The sequence below is a fragment of the Apus apus genome, chromosome Z, assembly GCF_020740795.1.
Source record: "Apus apus isolate bApuApu2 chromosome Z, bApuApu2.pri.cur, whole genome shotgun sequence".
Lineage (NCBI taxonomy): Eukaryota > Metazoa > Chordata > Aves > Apodiformes > Apodidae > Apus > Apus apus.
In genome coordinates this window covers 70256046-70279136 of record NC_067312.1, presented here as the reverse complement: position 1 = coordinate 70279136, position 23091 = coordinate 70256046, and the positions used below count along the sequence as shown (strand labels likewise).

At 41.0% G+C, this 23091-nt stretch overlaps 1 protein-coding gene across 1 annotated transcript; it reads left to right on the top strand.

Moving 5' to 3' along the window:
* The first annotated feature begins 23 nt into the window (after positions 1–23).
* On the top strand, positions 24–18771 carry DHFR (dihydrofolate reductase). The gene is made up of 6 exons (XM_051643397.1): positions 24–176; positions 613–662; positions 3286–3391; positions 4247–4373; positions 15380–15495; positions 17091–18771. The coding sequence occupies exons 1-6, from the start codon at positions 91–93 to the stop codon at positions 17176–17178; spliced, it is 573 nt and encodes a 190-aa protein (XP_051499357.1). The 5' UTR covers positions 24–90; the 3' UTR covers positions 17179–18771.
* Positions 18772–23091: the final 4320 nt, after the last annotated feature.

The window sequence follows — 23091 nt, the reverse complement described above, 5'->3', positions numbered from 1 at the left end:
GGCGGGCGCGGGGCGGGCGCGGGGCGGGCCCCGCCGGGCCGCGCCGCTGGGACTCGCTCGCGGCGAAACCCGGGTCCGGCGGGAAGCGGGATGGTGCGCTCGCTCAACTCCATCGTGGCCGTGTGCCAGAACATGGGCATCGGGAAGGACGGCAGCTTGCCCTGGCCGCCGCTGAGGTACCGCGGGCGCCGGCGCGCTGCCCTCCCGCCCCGGGGCGCCGGGCGGACTACAACTCCCGGCGTGCAGCGCGGCGCGCTGGGGCCCGCCGGGCTGGGCAGCGCCGCGCGTTGCGCGCTGGGAGTTGTAGTCGGGGAGGGCGATGCTGGAGAGCGCGGGAAAGTGCCCGCCGTGGCGGCTGCCGCGGCCGCGGCCGCCGGGCCTCGGGGCCGTCCCGGGGAGCCCCGAGGGGCTCGGAGAGCTGCCTCGGCACCTCCCGGCACAGGGTGAGCTCTCGTTTTCGGAGAGCCGGAGTCTCGCTCCCGGTCCCGGCCCCGTGCGGCCGCTCCTCTCTGGGCGCCGGTGGCACTTGGCGTTGTTTTTTTTTTGTTCTGGTGAGGGAAATGTAACTTATTCCTGAGCCGCGTGGTAATGCTCTTCGTGTTTCCCTGCCAGGAATGAGTACAAGTACTTCCAAAGAATGACAAGCACGTCCCGTGTGGAAGGTAACGTTGGGCTTGTTGCTGAGGGGTTCTGCGCGTTAAAATTAGTCATGAAACAGACTGGTAATCTTACTTTTCCCTGCCTTAAAAGCCCTTCTGCAAACAGCCTTCCCCTCCGCTCTCACAAGTGTTTTACCTTTCTCCAAACACCTCGTGTTAGATAAAGACACTGGAGGTGAATCAGGTGGTTTGGGGCCGACATAAAAAAATAATGTTGAAGTCCTGTTTCCCTCACACAGTAGAGAATTTCACCTCCCTGCCTTTACCTACAAGTTCGACTGAAAGGTTTGTATACGCTGATTCATTAGCAGAGTATTTTTTTTTCAGGCTGTGTTAGCTTATCTCACTTGTTTGCTGTAGCTCGGCCGTTTGTTCCACCCCTCTGACCCTCGTGACGGTAATTTTTGCTTGATTTTTCTGTACGCTGAACCACCCCATTGTGCCAGAAACCCCTAAGAACGTGGTTAATACCAGCAGCAACGCTGCAGCCAACGTGTATCCCCCCACACGGGGTAACACGGAACCAGGCTGGTCCCGCGCAGCAGTGGTTTTCAGGCCCGGCAAAGTGATGTTTATTAAACTCCATTGATTTGGTGAGGTGAAACCAGTTACTGCAGGGTCAAAACCCTTGTGAAAATCGACACAAACAAGTAGGGGTAGGAGTGCAAAAGATGGAAACAGCTCATTTGTTCTGACTGGGTGCTTAATCGCTGCCGGAAAAGTCTTGTTTTGCAGTGCCCTCGTTCTGTTTTCACAGGGGCTTTAGTGCTGCTTTTGACATTTCCTTGGGCTGTTTTAATTCTCTAACCAGTTAGACTAGGCTAATTGTCGGGGGGGACTGCCAAGGCAAGGTGTGTGGTAGAAGCAGAGAGGAGAGGAGGATCTCCCTCAGCCCTGCGACCAGCTCCCTGCTTCTGGTGGAATCAGAGAGAGACAATAGATTTATCCTCACATTTCTGCCTCTTTTGTGTTTGCAAATGTAGTCACTCCCCTGTGGGTTGTCTTTTTTTGTGCTCCTATTAAAACTGCTGACTAGAGAAACTTACTTGTTTTGCTAAAAATTCTGGGCAGCCTGTCACGTGCAGTCGTTTTAACTGAGTGACCTGTGCCATGTTCCACAAGGAATGTTTAATCTCCTTTTGCAACAGTTTTAAGTGGAAGATTTTACTTACATTTGGAGATATTTGCAACCTTAGGTACAAAAGAGAACACGAATAGAGATCTTTTTGTCTGCACCTTGCATCTTACCTGGCACAAATAACCCATAATCAGCAGAAGATGTTTTAAAGATCATTAAAGAGAAAAACTTTGCTCTCCTGCAGGCAAGTCTTTTGATAAGCTATGACATTACGTGCTAGGCAGTTACTTTGTTTCATAATAAGGCCTCTTAATGCCTTGTGGAGCCAAAAATCTTCACAGCAGGGATGTATCACCATTGGCTAAAAAAAGTCACTGATTTTTGAAGTGGGAAGGATACAATGAAGCAGCATCACCTGATCTTTTATTCTGCCTGCATCCCTGCACTGGCCACTGTAAATTGCTGTAAATTAGCTATTGGTCTACAAAAATCTGTGTTCTGACCCTGTAGGTATCCCAGTGTTACTGGGACAAGAGTTCACATGTAAGAAGAGTACACAGGTCAGAATACACATGCATTTTTCAGAACGTGTGCGTTTCCTTCAGCAGTGGTGCTCGGGGTCTGCATTAAAATGTCTAAACTCACAGGACAGTGGGTCTCTCAGAAATGCTCATGAAACTTATCTTTAGGAGAAGGGTCTTCAGGCACTTCTAATAAAGAGCTCCAGCATCTGTTCTCAGATGGGATCTGGTAGATCCAGCCTTTCTCAGATCTAGAAGCAGGGTGGCTATCTGTGAACAAATACTGTTTTCTTTTCTCTGAAACCCCTCCTGCAGAGTAGCTGTAAAAAATTTCCTTCTACCTTGGCTCAACCTCTGTGTTTATTTCTCTGACATTTCCCTTTGCTCGTCAAGAAAAACCCTCTAGCAGGGCATATGTAAAAGATAATCAGATTATGAATGCTAGGATTTGGTCAGAAATTATACAGGTGAATTTTAGAATACGATTGAACAACTTGTTGCACTTCTGCTTCAAGATTTAATTTGACTGGTTCTTTTAACTGTTAAACTTTTACCTTTTTTTTTTAAATAGTAGTCAAAACTGGCAATAATTCCTGATCAAATATCTTGAGTTATGGAACATTGAAAGCAAAGTCGATTACTGTATGCTGCTCAGATTTATACACAGAACTGTTTTTTCACATTAAGAGACCTCCTTTGAGGATCTGAGTTGCTCTTACACACCAAGATTAATTTGTCCTTATAACTACAGCAGAGCCAATGTCCAAATGCATGTGAGGGCACTGACGTGTCTTTTGTACTTTTCTGTCAATTATAAGTTTATAGGTGTGCATGAGACTACTTTGGTGTCAATTGCCTGCCAAGGCTTTGAGGCCACAAATGTGGTGTTCTGTGCATGTGCCTAATCTGCCTCAGCTTGTACTTTTGTTGGAAGGAGGGAAAGCCCAGCAGGTGTCACTGAACAACCAGAACAAATGGGAAGAGAGGAAAAAGTACCCTCTAAATAAGTGTTTTCTCTCTTACTCAGGTAAACAGAATGCACTGATAATGGGTAAAAAAACCTGGTTCTCCATTCCTGAGAAGAATCGTCCTTTAAAAGACAGAATTAATATAGTGCTCAGCAGGGAGCTCAGGTATGTATGATTAATAATAGGCCTGTAAAAGAAATAAAAAAGTCTGCACCTAAAAATATGATACTTCTGGTTAGGAAGTATTTCTGCTCTTGGTTCTGAGTGATACCACTTCTTCAACTTTTATTTTTTTTTTAATTCTTATTTTTTGTAGTTAATTCACAAGATAATTGTCATTACTTTGCGTAATAAATACTAGTCCTAGCTCTACACACAAATCATCTGACAACTGGCAATAGTCTTTCTGACTCATGTATTTAGCTGTATTTCTCGATTTCCTGGTTAGATTGGTGACTCTTATTCCCTTTTTTTAAAGTTTATTTTTATTAGCACTTAAGGAAGAAGTACTGTCCTTTTTCAGAGCTCTCTTCTTGAATGCATCACCCAGAGTCAGACAAATATTCTTAAAGAAATATGTCTTTACAAGGTTTTATTGCTTTGGAGGATATTGGTGGGTTTGGGCTACATGTGGTGGGGGCAGAAGAACAGGTGCTTTTTTACTAGTTTTATTGCACAAAACATTAATGTTCTAGACTATAAGTAGAAATATATATTTAATTTTATAGATACCTACATTTCTCAGTTACACTTCTTAAAAAATTGGATACAACATTTCTGATCTGTAATTTATAATGACTCATAAGTCACTGTTATGATTAAATTGTGATTTATTAAACAATCTTGCAGTCAGAGATTTCTAACATATTTTAGCAATAATAGGCATTTCAAAATAATTAACTAATGTGAAACATTTAATCATCTGTGAATTCAGCAAAACACACTGTGTGCCTAGATTGTACTGATTATCCTGATTAATGTCTCTTTATTTACTTAGGAATAAAACTTTGCTTTTTCTAGGGAAACCCCAAAAGGAGCACATTATCTTTCCAAAAGTCTGGATGATGCTTTAGCTCTTCTGGATTCACCAGTGTTACAAAGTAAAGTAGACATGGTTTGGATCGTGGGAGGCACTTCAGTTTACAAGGTACATTTAGAGTACTCCTAGCTTCTCCTTTTCTGCAGTGGGATGAGGGTGGCTCAATTTTCTACTACTTTGGCTTTAGGAAGTGCCTTTCCATCTTGTGACCCAGCACAGTCCAGTGCTTCCGTTCCAACAGGACAAGTCTTAGGAGAGTAAAATTTCAACTCACAAGTTTAAAATATCTGTCCAAGTAACCAAATGCTGCTCTTGCCAATGGTCCAGTGTCATACAAGCATTGCGCTTTGGAGAGCTTTTCTTAAATATCTAAACTGTTGGGGTTTAACACCAAGACCTTATTTTACTGAGGCAGTAGACTGACTCTGCAGAGGATGTAGGGAAAAACGGAAAAATGATCCAGCTTTTGCAGCCAGAGCGTGACAGTTTATACAAGTATACAAGTAAGAAAAGAGGGTTTAGAGAGAGCTGGCAAGTGATAGTGTCAGCTGTAAGAGGTGATACACAACAAAAGTAGAACTAACACTCATTTCCCTTCCAGCAACCAGGCATCCCTACGGTTCCCACTCGCCAGGTTTATCCAGGTGTCCATTCATGTGCTAAAAGGGCAGCATGTGCCACTTTTTTCTCAGCACCATCTTTTCACAGACAAAGCCCCGTATAAACTGCCCTGTTTTCCCACAGATGCAATAGTCTTCCTCTCCTTAACTTAGATACCAGCTGTGCAACATGAAGGTCTGGAGTAAAACTTCCCTTGTCCTATGTTCCTTCGGTCATCTTTCTCCCTTCCCCCCTCTCATCTTTCTTTTATACACATGTGAAGTTTAGTGAACTCTTTATGCCTCCACCCACATCCCTTCAGTCCCTTTCAGACCTTCCACAGTCTGTAAAAAGTCCTGCCCTTCAACTCTGAATTGATTTTGACTTCTTTTAAATTCTCATGTCATTTCTATTTGTTGTCAGTACCACGTACAAGATAATGGCCAGCAACCCTAGTTCCTCTATCAATTAGGAGAATACAGAATAAGCACTCAATACGCATTCTGTCTTCTGATAAAAGAATCTTAATCAGGAATTGTAAATCAAATTCTTCTTTTTTTCTTTTAGTAATAAAGGACTCTTCTGCTTTCCTTTAAGTATTATAAGCATCTTGGGAAACACACTCCACGTCCTCATTTGGCACTTAGACTTCAGGTGTTTGATGAAAATGCCATCATAGTACTGATAGCAAATTAGGGCTTATAATATTAGGGCTTACATGCTTTGTATACAGGGAGGGAAAATACAAGTTCTGGTATTTCTTGCCTTTGCAGTTTGTGCCTTTCATGAACCTCTTCTCTGTGTCTTTGGGAATGTATCTTTTGCAGTAAAAAAGGAAAGTAGTTAGATATTGGTAAGATTGTAAGAAAAATAAGATGAATACGGAAATAGCCTGTAAAGCACTTGTGTACCTCTATCTGTTGTTTTTTTTTCCTTTATTTTTTTTTTAATTTATGTTTTATAATCAGTTTTGCATGTGAAGTCCACCACATACTTGATGTCCAAATGCATTCAATCTGTGATCAAGTATTAACATATAAAATAACCAGTCCTTCACTCCCAGCCATTAAAATGCTGCTTCCAGGCAGGAAGTAGCAGGTTTATTTCTGGACACAGATTCTCTTCTGGTTGGACAAAATTGCCCAACGTGAGAAGAGACTGGATTTGGCTTCTGCCTGTAATCCTGCAGAATGAGCAGGAGCATTTACCCCTTCTATGCAATGGTCTCATACTTATCTAGTGCTGCACAGTGATTGTTTTTGCTTGTTCTTCCAGGAGCATTTGTGTTGTAGAATTCTAATTTAAATATTTTTCTAGTACATGGCTGGTATTTTGTAGAAAACAATGCAATTTTTAGAGTATTACTCGCCAATACTTAGATTGTAAATAAGCAGTTTTATTGATAGTGCTTTTGCAACATGTTACTTGGGCTGATCAGCATAAGAGAATATGACTTAAAATTTTAACTGTTTTCCCCCTTTCAAGCATCTACATTGCTTTTAAAGCATTATTTTGATGTTACTACTTTATATGGCTTAAAGATTTATAACAGATTGTATTTCTTCGTATAGGCTTGTGGTGGAGACAGAGTACTTCAGCAAGTCAGTGCAACTGGAGTGGTTTGAAATGGACATTACCACTTCTAGCACTTTGGGGAGTTTAACCCAAAGTTCAGATCTTTCAAACCAGGGAGACTTGTATGAGGACAGACCTCGATGAGGAGAACAGACCACTCTGGAAAGCACCATGCTTTTCATCTGCCTCCTGCAGATACTTAACTTTACCAACTTATGATCAGTTAATCAGTGTGGGATGGGGAGGTCCACCATGATCAGGCTTGTTATCACTGAGCTCCCTGAAGCAATCCTCCAAGCCATGTTTCTGTAGGTGTTATGAGGAGGGAACACACACATGATCTTCCAGGCCTTTGTGCTCTTTGGTTTCCCACACCCTCTTTGGGTGCTCTGGGCAATACCTACATGCCCACCCAGGGCAGCAAGCCACTAGGGTTACCACAGGTAGCCCATGAACGGAGGCAGATTCACACATGGTTCAGGAGGTTTCCAAAGAACCTCAGACTGAAAAGTGATGCTGGCACCTTCTTTCTCCACAGGGTCATTCAAGATGTTTTAGCACCTGCCTTATGTGACATACTGCCTCCCCTCTGTGCCTCATGCTGCCCTGCCCAGGTATCACACTGAAACACAAGCCTGGCTTGTCCCCATTAGAGAGTTTTGCTGAGGCAGAGCACCTACTCAGCTGCCTGAGTGCAGAAGGGCACTCTATGGGACACAAGTGTCCAGCCTTTCTCTCAGTCTCAAGCACAGATGGCTGCTGTGCCCTCCCCAGCCTCTAAGAACTGAGGCAAGCAAAGGTGCTAGATTCTGTGCTCCAGGGTGCCAGTTCAAGAAAAGATGCTGCCCTCAGCAGGAGGGGCAAGGGATGGGATGGAGGCTGCTGCTGTTCATGGCCTCTTCCTCACAGGACTGCAGAGAAGAGAGAAGCAAGCCTCACAGTCTCTGAACACTTATAATGGCAAGTGCAGCTTATGGCCATCCTGCCCACTGCCCTTAGGTTCTCAATGACACAGCTCTTTCCAGGATGGTGAGATTATTGGCATAAGCTGGCTGAAGTTCTGTGAAGAACAGAGAAAGGTGAGCTCTGAACAGGGTGGCCATCCAAATCCTCATGTAGGTTACATTCATGCTGTGTTCAGCAACATACTGTGGGAAATGGTCTGTTCTGGGCCTTGATGTCTGCAACAGGAAAAGGCAGAGGAGCTGGATGTAGTGGGCATTTTGGTGGGGACAGGGATAGCCAAGTAGAGCATTGGAATTAGGAAATGAGAGCAGAAAAGACTGGAAACAGCTCCCACAGTTCACTGAGCATTCAAAAACCTTTGTGCAGCCTTCATAATCTTAAATTTGACTTGACACTGATCATCTCTTCAGGTTTGTGATCTCCTGATACAGTCACAAGGTAGTACAGTTGCCTCCAGGGAAACTTTTGGATTTCTCACAGCACAGGTTTACAAGTGTGATTTCTTTGGATCTTGGTGTGACACCATACTGGATCTTCTGTACTATTTTGCATCTCCTGAGCTCCAGAAGGAGTTGATGTTGGTTTTTATTATATGGGTGAGTAAAGAGGAGTACAGCAGCCCAGCAATGGCCAGCAGGTCACAGCAATTATGAATCTGTTATGTATCATGAGAAGCACTCTATGATTCTGCCTGAGCACTTGATGTTTTGAGAGCTGTCTGCTGGCTCAAGAGTGCTTTTTGTGTGCTGGAAAACTTGTGGTGGTGACTCACTCATTGGTTCTGGCCCTTGAGTCCCTAGTAGCTGTTAGACCTTATCCAGTGTGTTCCTGGAGGAGATTTTCTGTCTTGGTTTCATCCCCAAGTAATTTAGTTCATGCACCCCAAGATTGCTCCCCAGTACAAAACATGTACTAGAGCATGGCGAGGGGGGACAACTGGAAAAATAATTTCAAAACCACGTTTCTGTTCTGGGTTAAGACACTAATGCAAATGCATTCATTGTTTCTTAATTGAGAAGTTTATGTCTGGGCTTTGACTCCACAAAATAGTGCTACCGTGAGATCCTAAGGGAGTCTGCTCAGTATCAATTATATCAGTCTCTTTTGACTGGATTTAAGCTGTGTGTTTTAAACTGATTTACAAAAAAATCAGATTTTAATAGCAATAGGAACTGTAAGTCCAGCACATCCCCAAATATTAAATAGGACTAAAAAAAACAAACAAACAAACAACAAACCAAACAAAACAAAACAGGTGTATATTTACTTATGTGGATAGTATTGTCTTGTGCTATGTTGTGTGTTGAGTGTTTAAGATAAATCTGGCATTGTAAAAATAAGCAAGCACAAATCCCTAACAGTGAACTTACTAGTGGAAAAGGAAAAAAAAAACCAAACAAACACATCCTAGCAACAAAACTTAAACAAAAAAAAAAAGAAAATTGAAAAATTTATGACTCAGGTCCTCATAACCAAGGCCTCTTTAGTAACACCAAAACAGGCTATATTTCAAACAGGTTTTCACCTTGATAAAATAGTTTTTCCTACAGCATCTCAAACATTTAAAATTGTCTCTTCTAATTTATATGTTCCTACTCAGCTTATTGCTTTCTCAATGCCACAGAAGCAAATAACAACACTCAAGGTCATACTGCTGAAGTACAGAATTGTATTTGTGTATAAATTTGGAGAAGAAACTTGTAACAGCAAAAACTTCTTCCACAACAAGTTTTGTTGGTTCTGCTGTTTATTTAATATCTGGGCTGGCCATAACAGAAAACAGATGCTGGTGATAAATAGTGTTTGGGGAAATCCTTCAAAGAGGCTTGAGCTGGAAATTAAATTTCCAGTAATCTGCAAGGGAAAATCTTATCTAATATTCATGCTCAGGTGTCTTCCTATGGATTAGCATTTGACATACTGTGTTTTGTAATCTACCTCTTTAATTCTTAAAAAATATTGAATTATGAAGTTGTTACTCATATTTAGTGCAGCAAGTCTCTTGCAGATGATTAATTAGCACTGGAACAGGCTGCCCAGGGAGGTTGTGGAGTCTCCTTCACTGGAGACATTCAAAACCCACCTGGATGCGTTCTTGTGTGATGTGCTCTAGGTGACCCTGCTCTAGCAGGGGGGGTTGGACTAGATGATCTTTCGAGGTCCCTTCCAACCCCTAAGATTCTATGATATGATTCTATGATATAATTACCCTCTTAAATAGAGTTTCTTGAATAAGCATATAAGCTTCACTGGGTTCCGACTGCCCTGAGTGGGTAGTGAATGCCACATTTGCTAAGCTTCACATCTTTGCTGTACCATAAGGATCACTCTAGAAGAGAGAAGTATTAACAATGTGAGTCACTAGTTTTATCATTATTTTTTCCAAGCCTGCCAAAACTTGACTAGCTAACTCTAATATACGTTTTAAATATCATGTTTTAGTATGTCTGAAATTTCTTGTAAATTATAACAGAAATAATAACCTTTTTTCTAGCTTCCCTGCATATAAGAGTAAGTGGTTTTGAGCTGCACACCTATTGGAATAGAGACTAATGTGAGTGTTAGCATGTTTTTTAAGTGGTGCATTCAGTCTGAGGTGTGACTTGAAAAAACTTATGTTTTGAAAGCTGGTAGCTTTACCTTATGTAAAGTGAAGACAAGATTGTTGAGGTTGCACTGTCTGGGTTCTCTTTCCCTGTCCCACCAAGCACATGACAGTTTTTCCCATTATGCACATGTATGGTTGAGAGGCCTTGTTTCCAAGGAAGGTGACTGTCTTCCTAGGATATATGAAAATATAACTCTCTTACTTCATTACTGTCATGTTTCAGAATCCTTCCTTCCAGGAGAATTTTCCCATATGTATTTATGTAGCTGAACTAAAAGATGGGAATGGGAAGAAATTTTCCTGTATTTCTATGAACTTCTGGGTGTTTTTTGAGTAAGGGTTTAAGCACTCTGTGCAATTCCCTCCTATCTCTTTTACATAAAAGTGGCAGGGTCACAGCATTACAGCTGGCAGCACTGTCATCCCATAGAGATTTGTATTTTGTAAAAATATACCCATGACTATTGTAGTCATACCACTGATGGCCAATCCTTCTTGTTCTTAACTAGTTATTAATAAAATTAGAGGAATCAGAACTACAATATTAAGCCAGTGGATTAATAAATAATTTTGTTTAAAAGTTTAATAATTTTCTTCAATTTAGCATCCTCAAACTTTCACAGACTTGAGAATGATATATCCAGCCTTTCCAGTAGTCTTCAAAAGAAACTCAGAGGATTTGTTATGTGGAAAGAAAGGTGTAATATTGCTATTATTCCTAAACAAGGTTTTTGTGTGTGCTTGTTCTTGTGAACAAACATATTGATTTAACATTCCTCTGGGAAAAAAAATGACTAAAAAAGGTTAATATATGAGTCAGTTGCAGACATAAATCATGCAGCTATGAAAGGTTGCTTTTAAAGTTCTTTTTCAAGTATGCTTGCAGAGATTACAGAGGAAAAGATTTAGAAGACCCTCCCTTAAGACTAACACTTAGAAAAATCTAGTGGCTAAGGTGTATCTGTATCTGCAAGGACAAAATGGGCAAGTTTTTTGGTAAGGCTTGTAGAATATTTGTCTTGCTTTTTACAGGGGCTTGCAGTGAGAAGATGAGGGGTAATGGTTTTAAGCTGAAAGAAGAGAGATTTAGGTTAGAGATCAGGCATAAACTCTTCAGTGTAAGTGTGGTGAGACACTGGAACAGGCTGCCCAGAGGTTTTGTGGGGTCTCCATCCCTGGAGGTGTTCAACTAGGCTGAGCCTTGGTGGCTTGGGAAGAAAGGGCTGTTCCCTTCCTGGCTAAGCTGGGCCCTAGCAGTGTGGGAAGGAAGGATTTCTAGAGGTGTTGATTCTCCTGTAAATCATCACAACTCTCCTAATAGCCAAAGTTCAACTTAAGCAAGTCCGTTTACCAAGGTAAGAACTAGAACTTTGTGAGATCTTCAGCTGTAAGATTTCTTAAATGTAAAAAATAGGTATTAAAATACTCTCGTGGCATCAAAATGCAGGTTGCCTGTAAGATCCAATACATTTTAAGGGTTGAAAAACAAAATGCAAATAGAGTGTTTATTTTGAAATGTTCTCTTTTGTAATAGTCTCATATTTTGTTTGGATTGGCAATGTTGTCCAGCAGTACAAGGACCCTTAAAAATAAATGCCTCACACAGTTATTTTGGCTGTTTTCCTTATTTTCTGCAATTGGTAAGAAAGCAGAAGCAATATGTCTGTGTTTTCAACCCTGTGAATCTTTACATCACTAGAAATAATGGGTCTCTTCTACAGCAACTGGTTGCTATGCCCACTAGTTGACAGTGGTTTTGTGATGAGATGTATAAAAGATTAATTTTCTGTATAGTACTTCTGAAAATTACTTGTAATGCACAGCTGTTCCTTGTTGCAGAGACTTAGGGCTGCTTTAACCTGCGTTCTACAACGGGAAACTAACTTAAGGCAATGGTCCTGCACATGCAGACGTAATCTAATCTTGTATTGGCTGTCAGTCCAGTGCAGCTGGAGATGATGGGGAAGATGATCCTTACATCATCTCCTTTTTGCTTTATGCTTCAGAGGCAGGCTTGCTGAGTGTTTTGTGGAAGTCAGCAAAAAGTCAGGGTATGCTGAAATCTTTTCACAGGGTTATGAAGAGATATGTAAGTAATAAAGGATTCTGGTTCACATACGGGGTTGACATACCTGGGACAACAGGAGGGATCCTGACACCTCAGGTCTCCTGTCCTCCCTCTCTTGTGGAAAATCATCTCTGCTTGAGCAGTGGTTCTGGTGTTTCTGACAGGTCAAGAGCCACAGTTTTAATAGGCTGTGCTTTCACTTGAACCAAAATTTGTTTTTCCCTGCTGCATCAGACTGTAATTTCTTTAGAGGTTCAGTAGCAACACAAGATGAGGTGCCTGTGTGGAGAGCAAACAAGTATGTAAACTGCCAAGGGAAACCAGTGCAGGTCCTAGGATCACTGAGGGGATTATGAGGGAAAAACACAGTAAATTAAAATAAGAATGACTTTGACACCCAGTGTGGCAATGGAGTTAAGGGGAGCATAATGGCTGTGGAGTAAGGATGCAGATTCTTCAAATTTACAGAAGCATGAGCTTAGAGACATCATAATTTTGTTTTTAAATTCTCCTCCTCTTGCCCTGGTACAATTCCTCCCAACAAGAACCCTCTTACTATCTGTCTTTTACACCAGATACGTTATCCTGACATTTACCAAATACACAAAACCAAAAAAGGCAGAACTGATCTACTCATTGAAAATGGTCTGTCTGTTGAATATTGTGCTAGCTTCCCACAGTATTGCCTGATTACTAGAAATGTATTTAATTACTGCACATTCTGTTTAAATATTCAAGACTATACCTTCAGCTTATGTATATGTTACATTAAAACAAAGTCATGTTGGACTGATGAACTGGGCTGGACAGGGCAAGAGTGAATTGAATGTTAGTAAGAAACTAGCTTTATCCTTATGCAAATGCCAGAGTTGTGACAAAGCTCCTTCCCATACTGCCAGGTCTGTAGCAGTAGTGGCAGAGTCCATTCCTCTCCCAAGAGGTTGCTTTAGAGACTCCAGGTGGCAATGCTTGATACAAACAAAGTAATTTATCTGAAGTTCAATGAAGTTACTGTCAGGGCACATGGAGGACCAGCTGCTCCCAAAGGGACAGGAGCTGGAGCCCAGGCACAACAACCTGACTTACATGGGCCTCACTAGCCAGGGCTCATGGTGATGAGACAGGTCCACAGGGCAGGATCGGGCCCCATGGAAGTAACCAGAGTCAGACATAGCCCTGGGATGACTGGATGGGGCCACAGGAACAGGCCAAGGCCAGGATACTAGACCATTACATGATTCAGCTATGTACTTAAATCTCATACAAGTGAAAATTGCACTGGAAAGAGCAGAGTCCCTGACATACAAAGCAGAATCCCTTCACAAATGTGTTTCTCCTTGCTCATTGCTTGCTGCCATGTTGCTGGGCATTCCAGGCTGATGAGAAGGAACATGTGGGTTGAAACCAGCTCGAGCCTGTTGTTCTTCTCCAAGTTCTTTGTGTTTGTTGTTTACTTTTCAGGGGCCAGGAACGCACACAGAACCCACCCAGGGCTGGTCTGGCTAACTTGGGAAGCTTTTGCACTTTTTTTTATTAACCTGGGGACAAACAATTACACAGATGGTTGGTTCATTCAACTAATGCAACTGTTTATCTACAGTGGAGGTCACCCTCTGGTCACCTTAACACTAAGTTCAGCTTTCATTGCAGTATCTGTCATCAGTCACTCTGTACCCTCTTCCCTGACCTGCCTTGATGGTACAAAGTTCTTGCTGAAGCTGAATTCCCATAAAGCTGGATAGGAAGTTGATTTATTCCTCTACAACAAAGCAAAAGTAGCTCTGTTTACAGAATACAGCATGTTTTTATTTGTGATGCAGATTATTATTCTTCTGTCATTCTGCAGGTGTTTCTCCTTTTACCTCCCACCCCTATTTAAAGAAAGAAAAATGTGGTATTTCTATACAAACCAGATGAGCATCAGTTTAGAGCTTTGGATGCTGCTGTGCTGTGTCTTATCCCTTCCATTTTAAGCCATTTTCTAACGAAAGAGCAGCTTTCTAGAAATTAACTTCTGAGCAATAATACCAATTAATTTCATTGCATTAAATTTGCTATCACTTGGCTTCTGTACTTGTCAAAGTAGTACCTAAATAGCAGGCTGCATGGTGAATCACCTTTACCAAAGAGCTTTGGTCGTTGCCAGTTTAAAACTGGGAAAGGGAGAGACAGCTGTAAGCTTTTTAAAAATACAACCAGGCACCAGTATAGCTGTTAATAGGTTATTTTAATGCTGAGAATGTCTGGAAGAGGTGACTTTCCAGACTGGAGACAAACTAATTTTTACCTTCAATTTTGTGTGAATTTACTAGTGAGGAACTCACCTAATGGGTCTCTTCATAATTTTTTTCAACCAGGGAGCTTGGAAGTGTCCATTGTTGTGATTATATAGCCATATATATGGTATTTTGGTACCTATTACACATTGAAATGCACTTTGAATAATCCAGAGATCAAACTTTGAAGTTGAACTGGTAGATAATTTGTTCACTGGAACTGAAAACTAATGCAGAGTAAAGATACATTATAAATCCTTAGCAGTCATATTAATTAAATGCTGGAAAAAATTCTGTTGAGATGTGAGCCTCTCTCACCACTTAAGGCTTCCTTTTTTTCAAGGACATGTGATTCAAAAATTGCTTGTTGAGACTAGACCATATTGCTTGTTTCTTCTCACAGGACTACTGATTTTTTTCTTAATTTCTGTCAGATGCCCCAGGCTCTATGAGCAGGTGTTGCTGCCACTTACCAGGTGGGACTGGCACAAGATTAAATTGTCCCTTTAGAAAGAGCTGTTGGTCCCAGTCCAAAAGAGAAGATGTATAGTTCAATTTTCACTGCTTTGCTTAAACCCTGTTAAAAAAAAATAGTAACTCCAGTTTCAGTTTTAGGTAGCATTTTTGGAATGCAGCCTGCAAGTAGAGAATAGGCTAAGATAACTGGCAATTACCTTTCAGCTGATTACATTGTCCAGTAGCCACTGGTGCTTGGGCAGCTGGCAAAGATGCAATCAGAGGGGGTGTGATTGGACTCAATGATCTTAAATGTCTTCTCCAACCAGAAGACTTCTGTGATTCTGTGAACGCTGCCATGGTGATGGCTGGTGCAGGCAGAACAAGAATTTGGAGAGTTGGCAAAGAAAGCTAGTGTTCCAAATAAGAATGTGTACATTGAATTGTCTTACAGGCTTCAGTGTTATAAACCAAAAATATTAAAAATTTTAATAAGCAACACTACTTCATGCATGGTTGACCTGTTTTACAGGGAACAACTCAATTGTTTCTGTTGTTTTTAAAGGCAGCAATGGAGAAGCCAATTAACCATCGATTGTTTGTGACAAGAATTTTGCAGGAGTTTGAAAGTGACACATTTTTTCCAGAAATTGACTACAATGACTACAAACTTCTCACTGAGTGAGTATCAAGATGCATACTAGTCTTGTGTTCAGATGGAAGATTTTAACAATCTAATTTGGATGTGGATGGGCCCTGTTAAAGCCACGTTCTGGTTTGAGTTGGGGGTGCTTTTCCCTGTATTTTTCCTCAGTCGTATTTTACTTAGAACCTGGAATTGCACCTCAGCACAGAGGGGTTGTTGGAACTTGTGTTCTTCAGCCTTCCATAATCTTTGCAGTAAACAATTCCTGTTGTTGGTTTGCTTGAAAAGTAACTTTCTTACTGTTTCTCACTTTAGAATTACTCAAATATTTACTAACCTTTATAACTCGGTGTGTTGTTAGTCAATGGTATTTAGCCTCTAGATGTCTGATAAATTGCCAAAGGTCAATTAATGCGTTTGAGCAGGGATGGTTGAGCTTTTGTAGATTTGTAAGGTTATTCCTTTCTCTTGAGAAAATTACTTCTTACTAACAAATTTAGGATGAACAACTATTAAACTGTACGTTTCTGCCATTCACTCTTGTTTCTTTTATGTTATCCTTGCCATATTCCATGTCCTACTTTCATGTCCTCTCCGAGATGATTACATCCAACAGGCAGTAGAAAGGTGGCAAAGATTCAAATGTCTGCCTCAAGAACCAGCAAGGAGAGGACATCCTCCTCTTCTTGCTACTCTCGTTTTGGTTCCCAGCTGGTAACAGACCAGCAGTGGAAGAAACAAAAAGCATGGCAAGTCAAGCTCCCTGCAATGGGGCACAGGAATGGATTAGCACTGCAGTGGGGGAGAAAAGCTAGAGGCAAGGCAGAAGGATGCAGGAGAGACAAACAAGGTGGCTGGGAAGTAGAAGTCACCTTTTTCAGTTCTAACATGTTCTGAAGTGCTTTGTGCCATCTGATGAGCCCACCTCACGTCTGACCTAGAGCTCCCCTTTCTCCATCCTGGCTGTTCCTCAGGTATGGATTGGTTTTGGCCAGTGTCCTGCAATCAGAATTTGGCCTTAAAGCATGAATTTAAAAAATAGTAGGTAATTCCCTCACCAAAGTGGAAATCTGGTAGAATGAAACCTAGCAAATAAAAGGCAAAATGGCGCCAAACAGATTTGGTTTAAGTGTCTATTAATAAAAAGTGTTTAAGTAAATCTGGAATACAGAGGAACATTTTGCGTGGTAGGAGCCAGCTGCTTTAAGAAGCTGTTGTAGACTTGTGAGAAACTTTTACCTTAGCATTTTTCTCATCCATCTGAGGAAAAGCAAAGCAACAAAACCTAAATGTGTTCTGAATCTATTCTGCCTGTGCAGACATATTAAATAAAGTGTTGGAGGGTTTAATAAAAATGTTGAAGGTTTTTTTGTATGAAGCCATAAGGGTGGTGGATTTTTTTACATCAGAGTATGCTTTCTTGATTTAAAAAGATTTGTGTACAAGTTGCTGATAGTAGTTTCTAATGATTTCTAAAAGTAGTTTGTGCTTGGTATACCTTTGGTAAGGATGGTATTTTCATCTCCTTTTTCAAACAACTCTCTTTTCTAATTGATGGGATAGATTGCAGGTGACTCATATTGATATTTTTATTTACTTGTCTTTGCTTTTTCTTCTCCCTTCTCTCCAGATACCCAGGTGTCCCTGCTGATATCCAAGAAGAGAATGGCATCCAGTACAAATTTGAAGTGTATGAAAAAGCTGTCTCGGCACAATAAATTAGGCTTTCTATATTTCTGTGTAAGGTTAGACATTTTAAAACATGAGGTCTTATTCAGTACACATATATACTAAATTACTGAAAGAAAATCCTGCTTCATAGTACAATACCTCAGTAGTGAATGATTCCCAAAAACACACCCCACACTTGGAATGTACAACCTGCAGTGGAAACAGGAAGGTAGCTCTAAGAAACACCACAACTAAGGATGCATTAGACATTGTATTGATCTCTACAATCCATGACAGCATCCCTAATAATTCCATGAGTAATGAAAGAACCTTTCTACCTAATCAAAGGTTTTGAGTTTTCCTAATTGAAAATGTCCAACACAGAGAAAGTGTCAAAACTCTTGAGCATGACTGGAATGGTACATATATTTATAACCATCTTTTAAATATACCACAATGGAGGAAAAGGTTATCAGGTTTGAAAGCATAACAAGAGAAATGAAGTCAGACAGGAGCTGAGGGATACACTGATTCTTGATGGAGCTCCTCTGTGGTCATCTCAACCATACTGGGTACACAGCCTACTTCAAGCCTTCTGGCAAAAACACTGACTTACAAAGTAACCTGATAAGTTGCAACGTTTCCATTAATTTCACACCCCTGTAAAGGCTCACTGCTCTTGAAAACTCTGCTATGTCAGTTTGACTGTGGCAAGTCTGCAGTATAAGAACATAGACATTGCTTTCCTAACAGGATCTGTGTTCTTAGGTCCCTTCTAAATGTGACCAATGCAGAGGCAGTGTGAATTTGTCAGTGTGGTTTTGAATATTCTGTGTCACATACAAATATAGATTATAAGCAGATAGTGGAGTCCTGTCTCCAATTTCATTGAACATGGCTAGTATAATAAGGTTTTGCATTGCTATTCCCTAAAAGTAGTGAGCAATATGCTGGTATTGTAATAAGACTCATTCTAATGGCATACAGTGCCAAGTGTTGACCAAATTTTATTACTGCCAATACTGTCATAAAATTTTCAGTAATACTTGTCTGTTGCTCTGTTTTGGCTGTGGGCAGATTGTCAGATGGCAGAGGACTCCATGCACAAAGTGCCATGGAGAGGAGCTGGGATGTACCCTGTCCATCAAAGCTTCCTTGTGCTGGAGCTGCCACTCTGAAGTGATGGCCTGCAACGAGGGAGTCCTGCTTCCCTCTTGTTGCAGATCAGTCTGAGATCAGAAGAGTGAAAAAAAAAAACCACAAAAAGTTTAAAAGATAAGAAATAGCCCTCAAAACTCTGTTGACTGTTTCCGCGCAGCATTTTAAAAGTACTGTCATACGAAGCATGATTGTGGAAGATCCAAGTAATAACTAATGCTTGTCCATCAGTGTCACCTTGAGGCCCAGCTGCAGTGTCACCTTGAGGGCAGCACTGGCCATTGCTGGGCTTTACAGAACTGTACAGAGCAGCAGAAGAGTGCCGCGTTCTACAAGAAGATGAAACCTTTGTTCTTCTTGCTTTTGAAAAACCAAGCCTCTTTGATAAAAGAAAAACACTTAGAATATCAGCTGTGAGCACCTCTTGAATTTTCCATGGCAGTTTACAATGCTAACTGATAAAAAAAGTAATTTTTGCAGCATCTGTTCTGGGTTGTCTCTGTTTTCTCTCTGTTCCTTTTGCATTCCTAAAAATGTTAGTACTTCCTGTGTTGATCCTCTTGCCTCAGGTGTGCTGACTACAGCAGTTGATAAAGATTAAAACAAAACAAAAAAATCTCCTGAGTTTTAATTTGTCAGCAAGTTGTGCAAGGGAAGGAAAAAGACTGTTTCCAGGGGGATGTTATTTTTTAAAAAAAACACAAGTCACGGTGACCCCGACAAGAGAAAATAACCTCCCAGAAGCATTTAATGTCTACCAGTAAATATCAAAAACAGATCCCTGTTGAAAGCTCTACACAGCTAGTCTGCAAAATACCGTGATTATGGCAAGTGACATTTATTAAAAGTGGAAGCAAAGACTTCATGCAGTGTTAGCTTACCTGTGATACTCATGTGAACACAGCCTAGAAAATTTCTGCCCGACATATGGTGCAGGAGATATGGCTCATTTAGGCCAAAATGTTGTGTAGAACCACTTTGGTTGCAAAAACACCTCCTAACTTGGATTAAAACATCCTAACTTGGATGCAAACAAGCCTACTCTTTGTGTACTGATTTGGTCCTCTCCAGAGTTAACTATGTTCATTTGTCAAATTCTTCAACAAATTGTCAGTTTATGATTCGTGGAAGTCAGAACTTTTGAAATAAACATACCAGTTTCCTACTTAAAACTTCTAAGAACACGTTAATGGTGCAGTTTATTCAGTATGCCACTCTGTCCAAAAAGGTGCATTTTTATTTGCTTGGGGTTTTGTTTTTCATTTTAACAGAAGCACTGCATTTGCACCACACCTTTTGCATCAGAGCTTTTCAGTTTACAGATTCCAATCAAGAATTAGGAAGATACATTTGATTGCAGTGAAGCTGGGTCCAAAAGAATTGTGTTCATCCTCGTGACAGACTTACCAGCCAAGGTTAGATGTGTACTCTTTCAGGAAGCTGGGTGGGCAGAAGAGTCTTAAGTCCACGTGTTGAGGAAGCACACGCAAAGACTGTTTGCTGAGAGGTGTATTATTTCCAGAGCATGGCTCGTTTGCACGTTTTGTTTTTTTTTAAATCTGTGCCCTTTTGAAGGTACCTCAGCTTGTTCATCCAAAAACTGAGACAAGAAAAATGGTTGCTCTTTTCTAAAGGGCAGAGTTACAGGCTGGAATGTGTATGGGGTGTTTCTCAAGTGCAATGCTTTTGCTGGGTGACAGGTTGGTTGAAAAAGCAACAGATACAAAATAAGAGCTTGCTGTTCACCTAAATTTGGCATTGTACCTGTTACCTCCCCATTTATATTTTCCAGGGAAAGTATAAATGTTTTATCCTATGGCTTGAAGTAAAAAATCCTCTGTTCCAAGTACAACTCTCCCATGTTTTGTTTACTCCTGTTCCTAACTGATGGATGATTCTATGAAAAGCCATATATTCTCATTATGTCTAGTACAGGAAATGTCATGTTTTTCCTCAGTCCCATGCAGCTAAGTGCAATGAATAGCGTCATGAGTGACAACATAATTACCAATCACCAAGAAAAGTATAGTACAGATTCAATTTAATCCCCCTCATTCATGCTTTCCCAGGAACAAAGTGTCCTAAACAGATTAAAAATTTAGTTTTTAAGGATTATACTAGTTTTAATAAGATAGCTAAAACTGGGGGGGAAGGGGGGTCTGCATAAGAGGTGAAAAACAAACCATTAATGTTGCTGTTGCTTGTCTATTACTCATTATCTCTCTTACCTGACAGTGGACAGAAATTTCCATTTGGCAGCAGAAAGCTGATGTTTTCAGTAGCTTTATGGCCACGGTGTATTTAAGGACAGAACTGGGAACATTCCAACAACAAATCTCTGACAAAGAGAGCAATCCAGGGAGGAGAAAGGTACACACTAATTATACAGGTTTCCTAATTTAGCAAACAGATTATTAGTAGTATATATACAGAACACCAGGGGTAAAACAGGAAGGGGAAAATTACAGTGATTAGCTTATGGATGTTGTCTGAGGAAAGCATCAGGAGTGCTTGTCATGAGATCTTAATTGGGACCAGGCAGAGAGGTTGTCTTCATCGGACTATGTCTAATTTGCCAAAGTCTTAAACCCAAACTAATTCTTAGTAGGTTTAAAAGCTTTGCTAACAGAAGAGGAAGGTGTGAGCAGGAAGCAGCAGATTTGGAAAGGGGAGAAGCCTTGGGAAGGGTTGGTTGTTAATCAGTGCAGAAAATGAGGTGACTTAGAGGTAACAAACGAGGTGACAAATCTTGGCTAATTATGAAACTGGGAGATACTTCCCTCATGATTCAGTTGTGGGCTGACTGTCTCTGCTTGCCCATGAGGACTGTAGCAAGGTCAGGGCAGACTGACCAAAAAAACATAAACATCTTCTAAAGAGGCAGGTCCCAGAAGAAAGCAGTGGGAATGGGGAAAGATAACTGAGAAGAGGAAATCGGTGTTTCCTAGAAGGATTTCACAGTTTCTTGTGTTAGTTTGCCCTGTAACTATAATTACTAAGGAAACACTTTCAAGCTGCCTCAGGGTTTTGCACTTGTAAGATGCAGTGACAATTTAATTACTGAAGGATTTTCAGGATTTGGATGTTTGTTGTAGCCTTTGTCCGCTACACAGAAATCCTCAGCTACAATTCCTATTCTGAAGTGCCTGCACTACATCCAGAACCAAAAGTCCCATCCCAGAGCACCCAGTAGCCCCAGGGTTAGTTACCCTCGTGCCCAGGCTGATGACCTCCTGCTACCCTTGGTGGACAGCAAACTCTTCTGGGGTTGCAAATGGGGGAAACTTGCTGAATTTTCTTAGCCTTCAATTCTAAGACTTGTTTTCTATTGGCCCTGGGGTGATACTGGGTTATCCTCTCCTCTTGTTTTCTGTCTGAAGATCATTCAATTTCCTTCCATGTAACATCAAAGCAAAATTTGTACAAGAAGTCTTTCATTAGATTAATTGACATGGCTGGGAAAAGAACAGACAAGCTCTCAGGCAGGGTCCTATTCTAGTTATATTCTCAAGCCTGTTCTTCAGGTGACGTGAACAAAAGCTTGTGTTCCAGAGCTTGCCTGTTTGTCTCCAATTAAATTGGGTGGTTTAATACAGTAGGTCATCTTGCTGTGTAAATCTTGTTTTTCGTTTAATGGTCTTGGCTACAGCATTTGTGTATCACCTTCAGTCCTCAGATTATGGTCCTCTCAATTCTGTCCACTCTTCAGCTGTCCTGCTGGGTTGGATATTTACAGAAATTCAGACAACTGCTGATCACAAAGAGTAGGTATTTCAAACAGAGTGCTCCTAAGTATGTGCTTCTGTCTGATTAAGCAGTAAGAAATGTTTTTCCTTGAAATTGAGCCACATATTTGACTAGTTAAGGAAAGCTTTAGGTATGAAATGAGGTATTTTGCTAAATTATGTCTGCTAATGAAAAAAAAAAAAAAATTGTAAATACCAGATTTAAGAGGAAATTAACAGTACACTATTACCCATGGAAGCCTAAATCAATGTCTTTTCCTTCAGCAGTTCAGTTTAATGAGCTCATAATACCAAGCAGGATCATTTTCAACAAACAAACCATTATACAGGACTCACTTTGGCCATAGCTTGCGTCACTGATTTATCTGAGAACATTTGCACGAAAACAGAGTGTTTGTTCCACAGAAGTTACATGCTTTTAATGTTCTTCCTTCCTCCGAGCTCACGGTTTTCCACACAAAACCCTGCTGGGGACACCCACACTCATTTCAGACCCCTGTACTAGATGATGAATTACCAGTCCTTAGCTGGAGACCCCTGCTCCATCTCTCTGCTAGATCATAGAATCATAGAATCATAGAATCCTAGGGGTTGGAAGGGACCTCGAAAGATCATCTAGTCCAACCCCCTGCCAGAGCAGGGTCATCTAGAGCACATCACACAGGAACATGTCCAGGTGGGTTTTGAATGTCTCCAGAGAAGGAGACTCCACAACCTCTCTGGGCAGCCTGTTCCAGTGCTCTGTCACTCTCACAGTAAAAAAATTTTTAGATGAAGGGATTATGCCTGATGCATTTCCAGCAGAGCCAGGTGGGTTCATTGAAACACCCAGAGAAGAGTCATTTCAGCTGAAGAAGGTGGGTTCACCTGAGAGGAGTCAGTCTGCACCTTGCAGACCCTCGAGCATGTGCTTGGAGGATGCCTGTTATAAACCAGGAGCAGAACATGTCCCTGGGTTAGTACTTGCCATTCTCATTCCTGCAGTAATTAAAAACAGAAAATAGAAAAATATTAAATACTCTTCTTATGTAAGAGTAAGTAATTTAAAAATAGATT

Bases quoted from the DNA above. Each gene is read 5' to 3' on its own strand.
- DHFR (XM_051643397.1), top strand. From the start codon at position 91: ATGGTGCGCTCGCTCAACTCCATCGTGGCCGTGTGCCAGAACATGGGC. The intron at 177-612 runs GTACCGCGGGCG...TTTCCCTGCCAG, and splicing joins TTGCCCTGGCCGCCGCTGAG to GAATGAGTACAAGTACTTCC. The intron at 4,374-15,379 runs GTACATTTAGAG...TTGTTTTTAAAG, and splicing joins GAGGCACTTCAGTTTACAAG to GCAGCAATGGAGAAGCCAAT.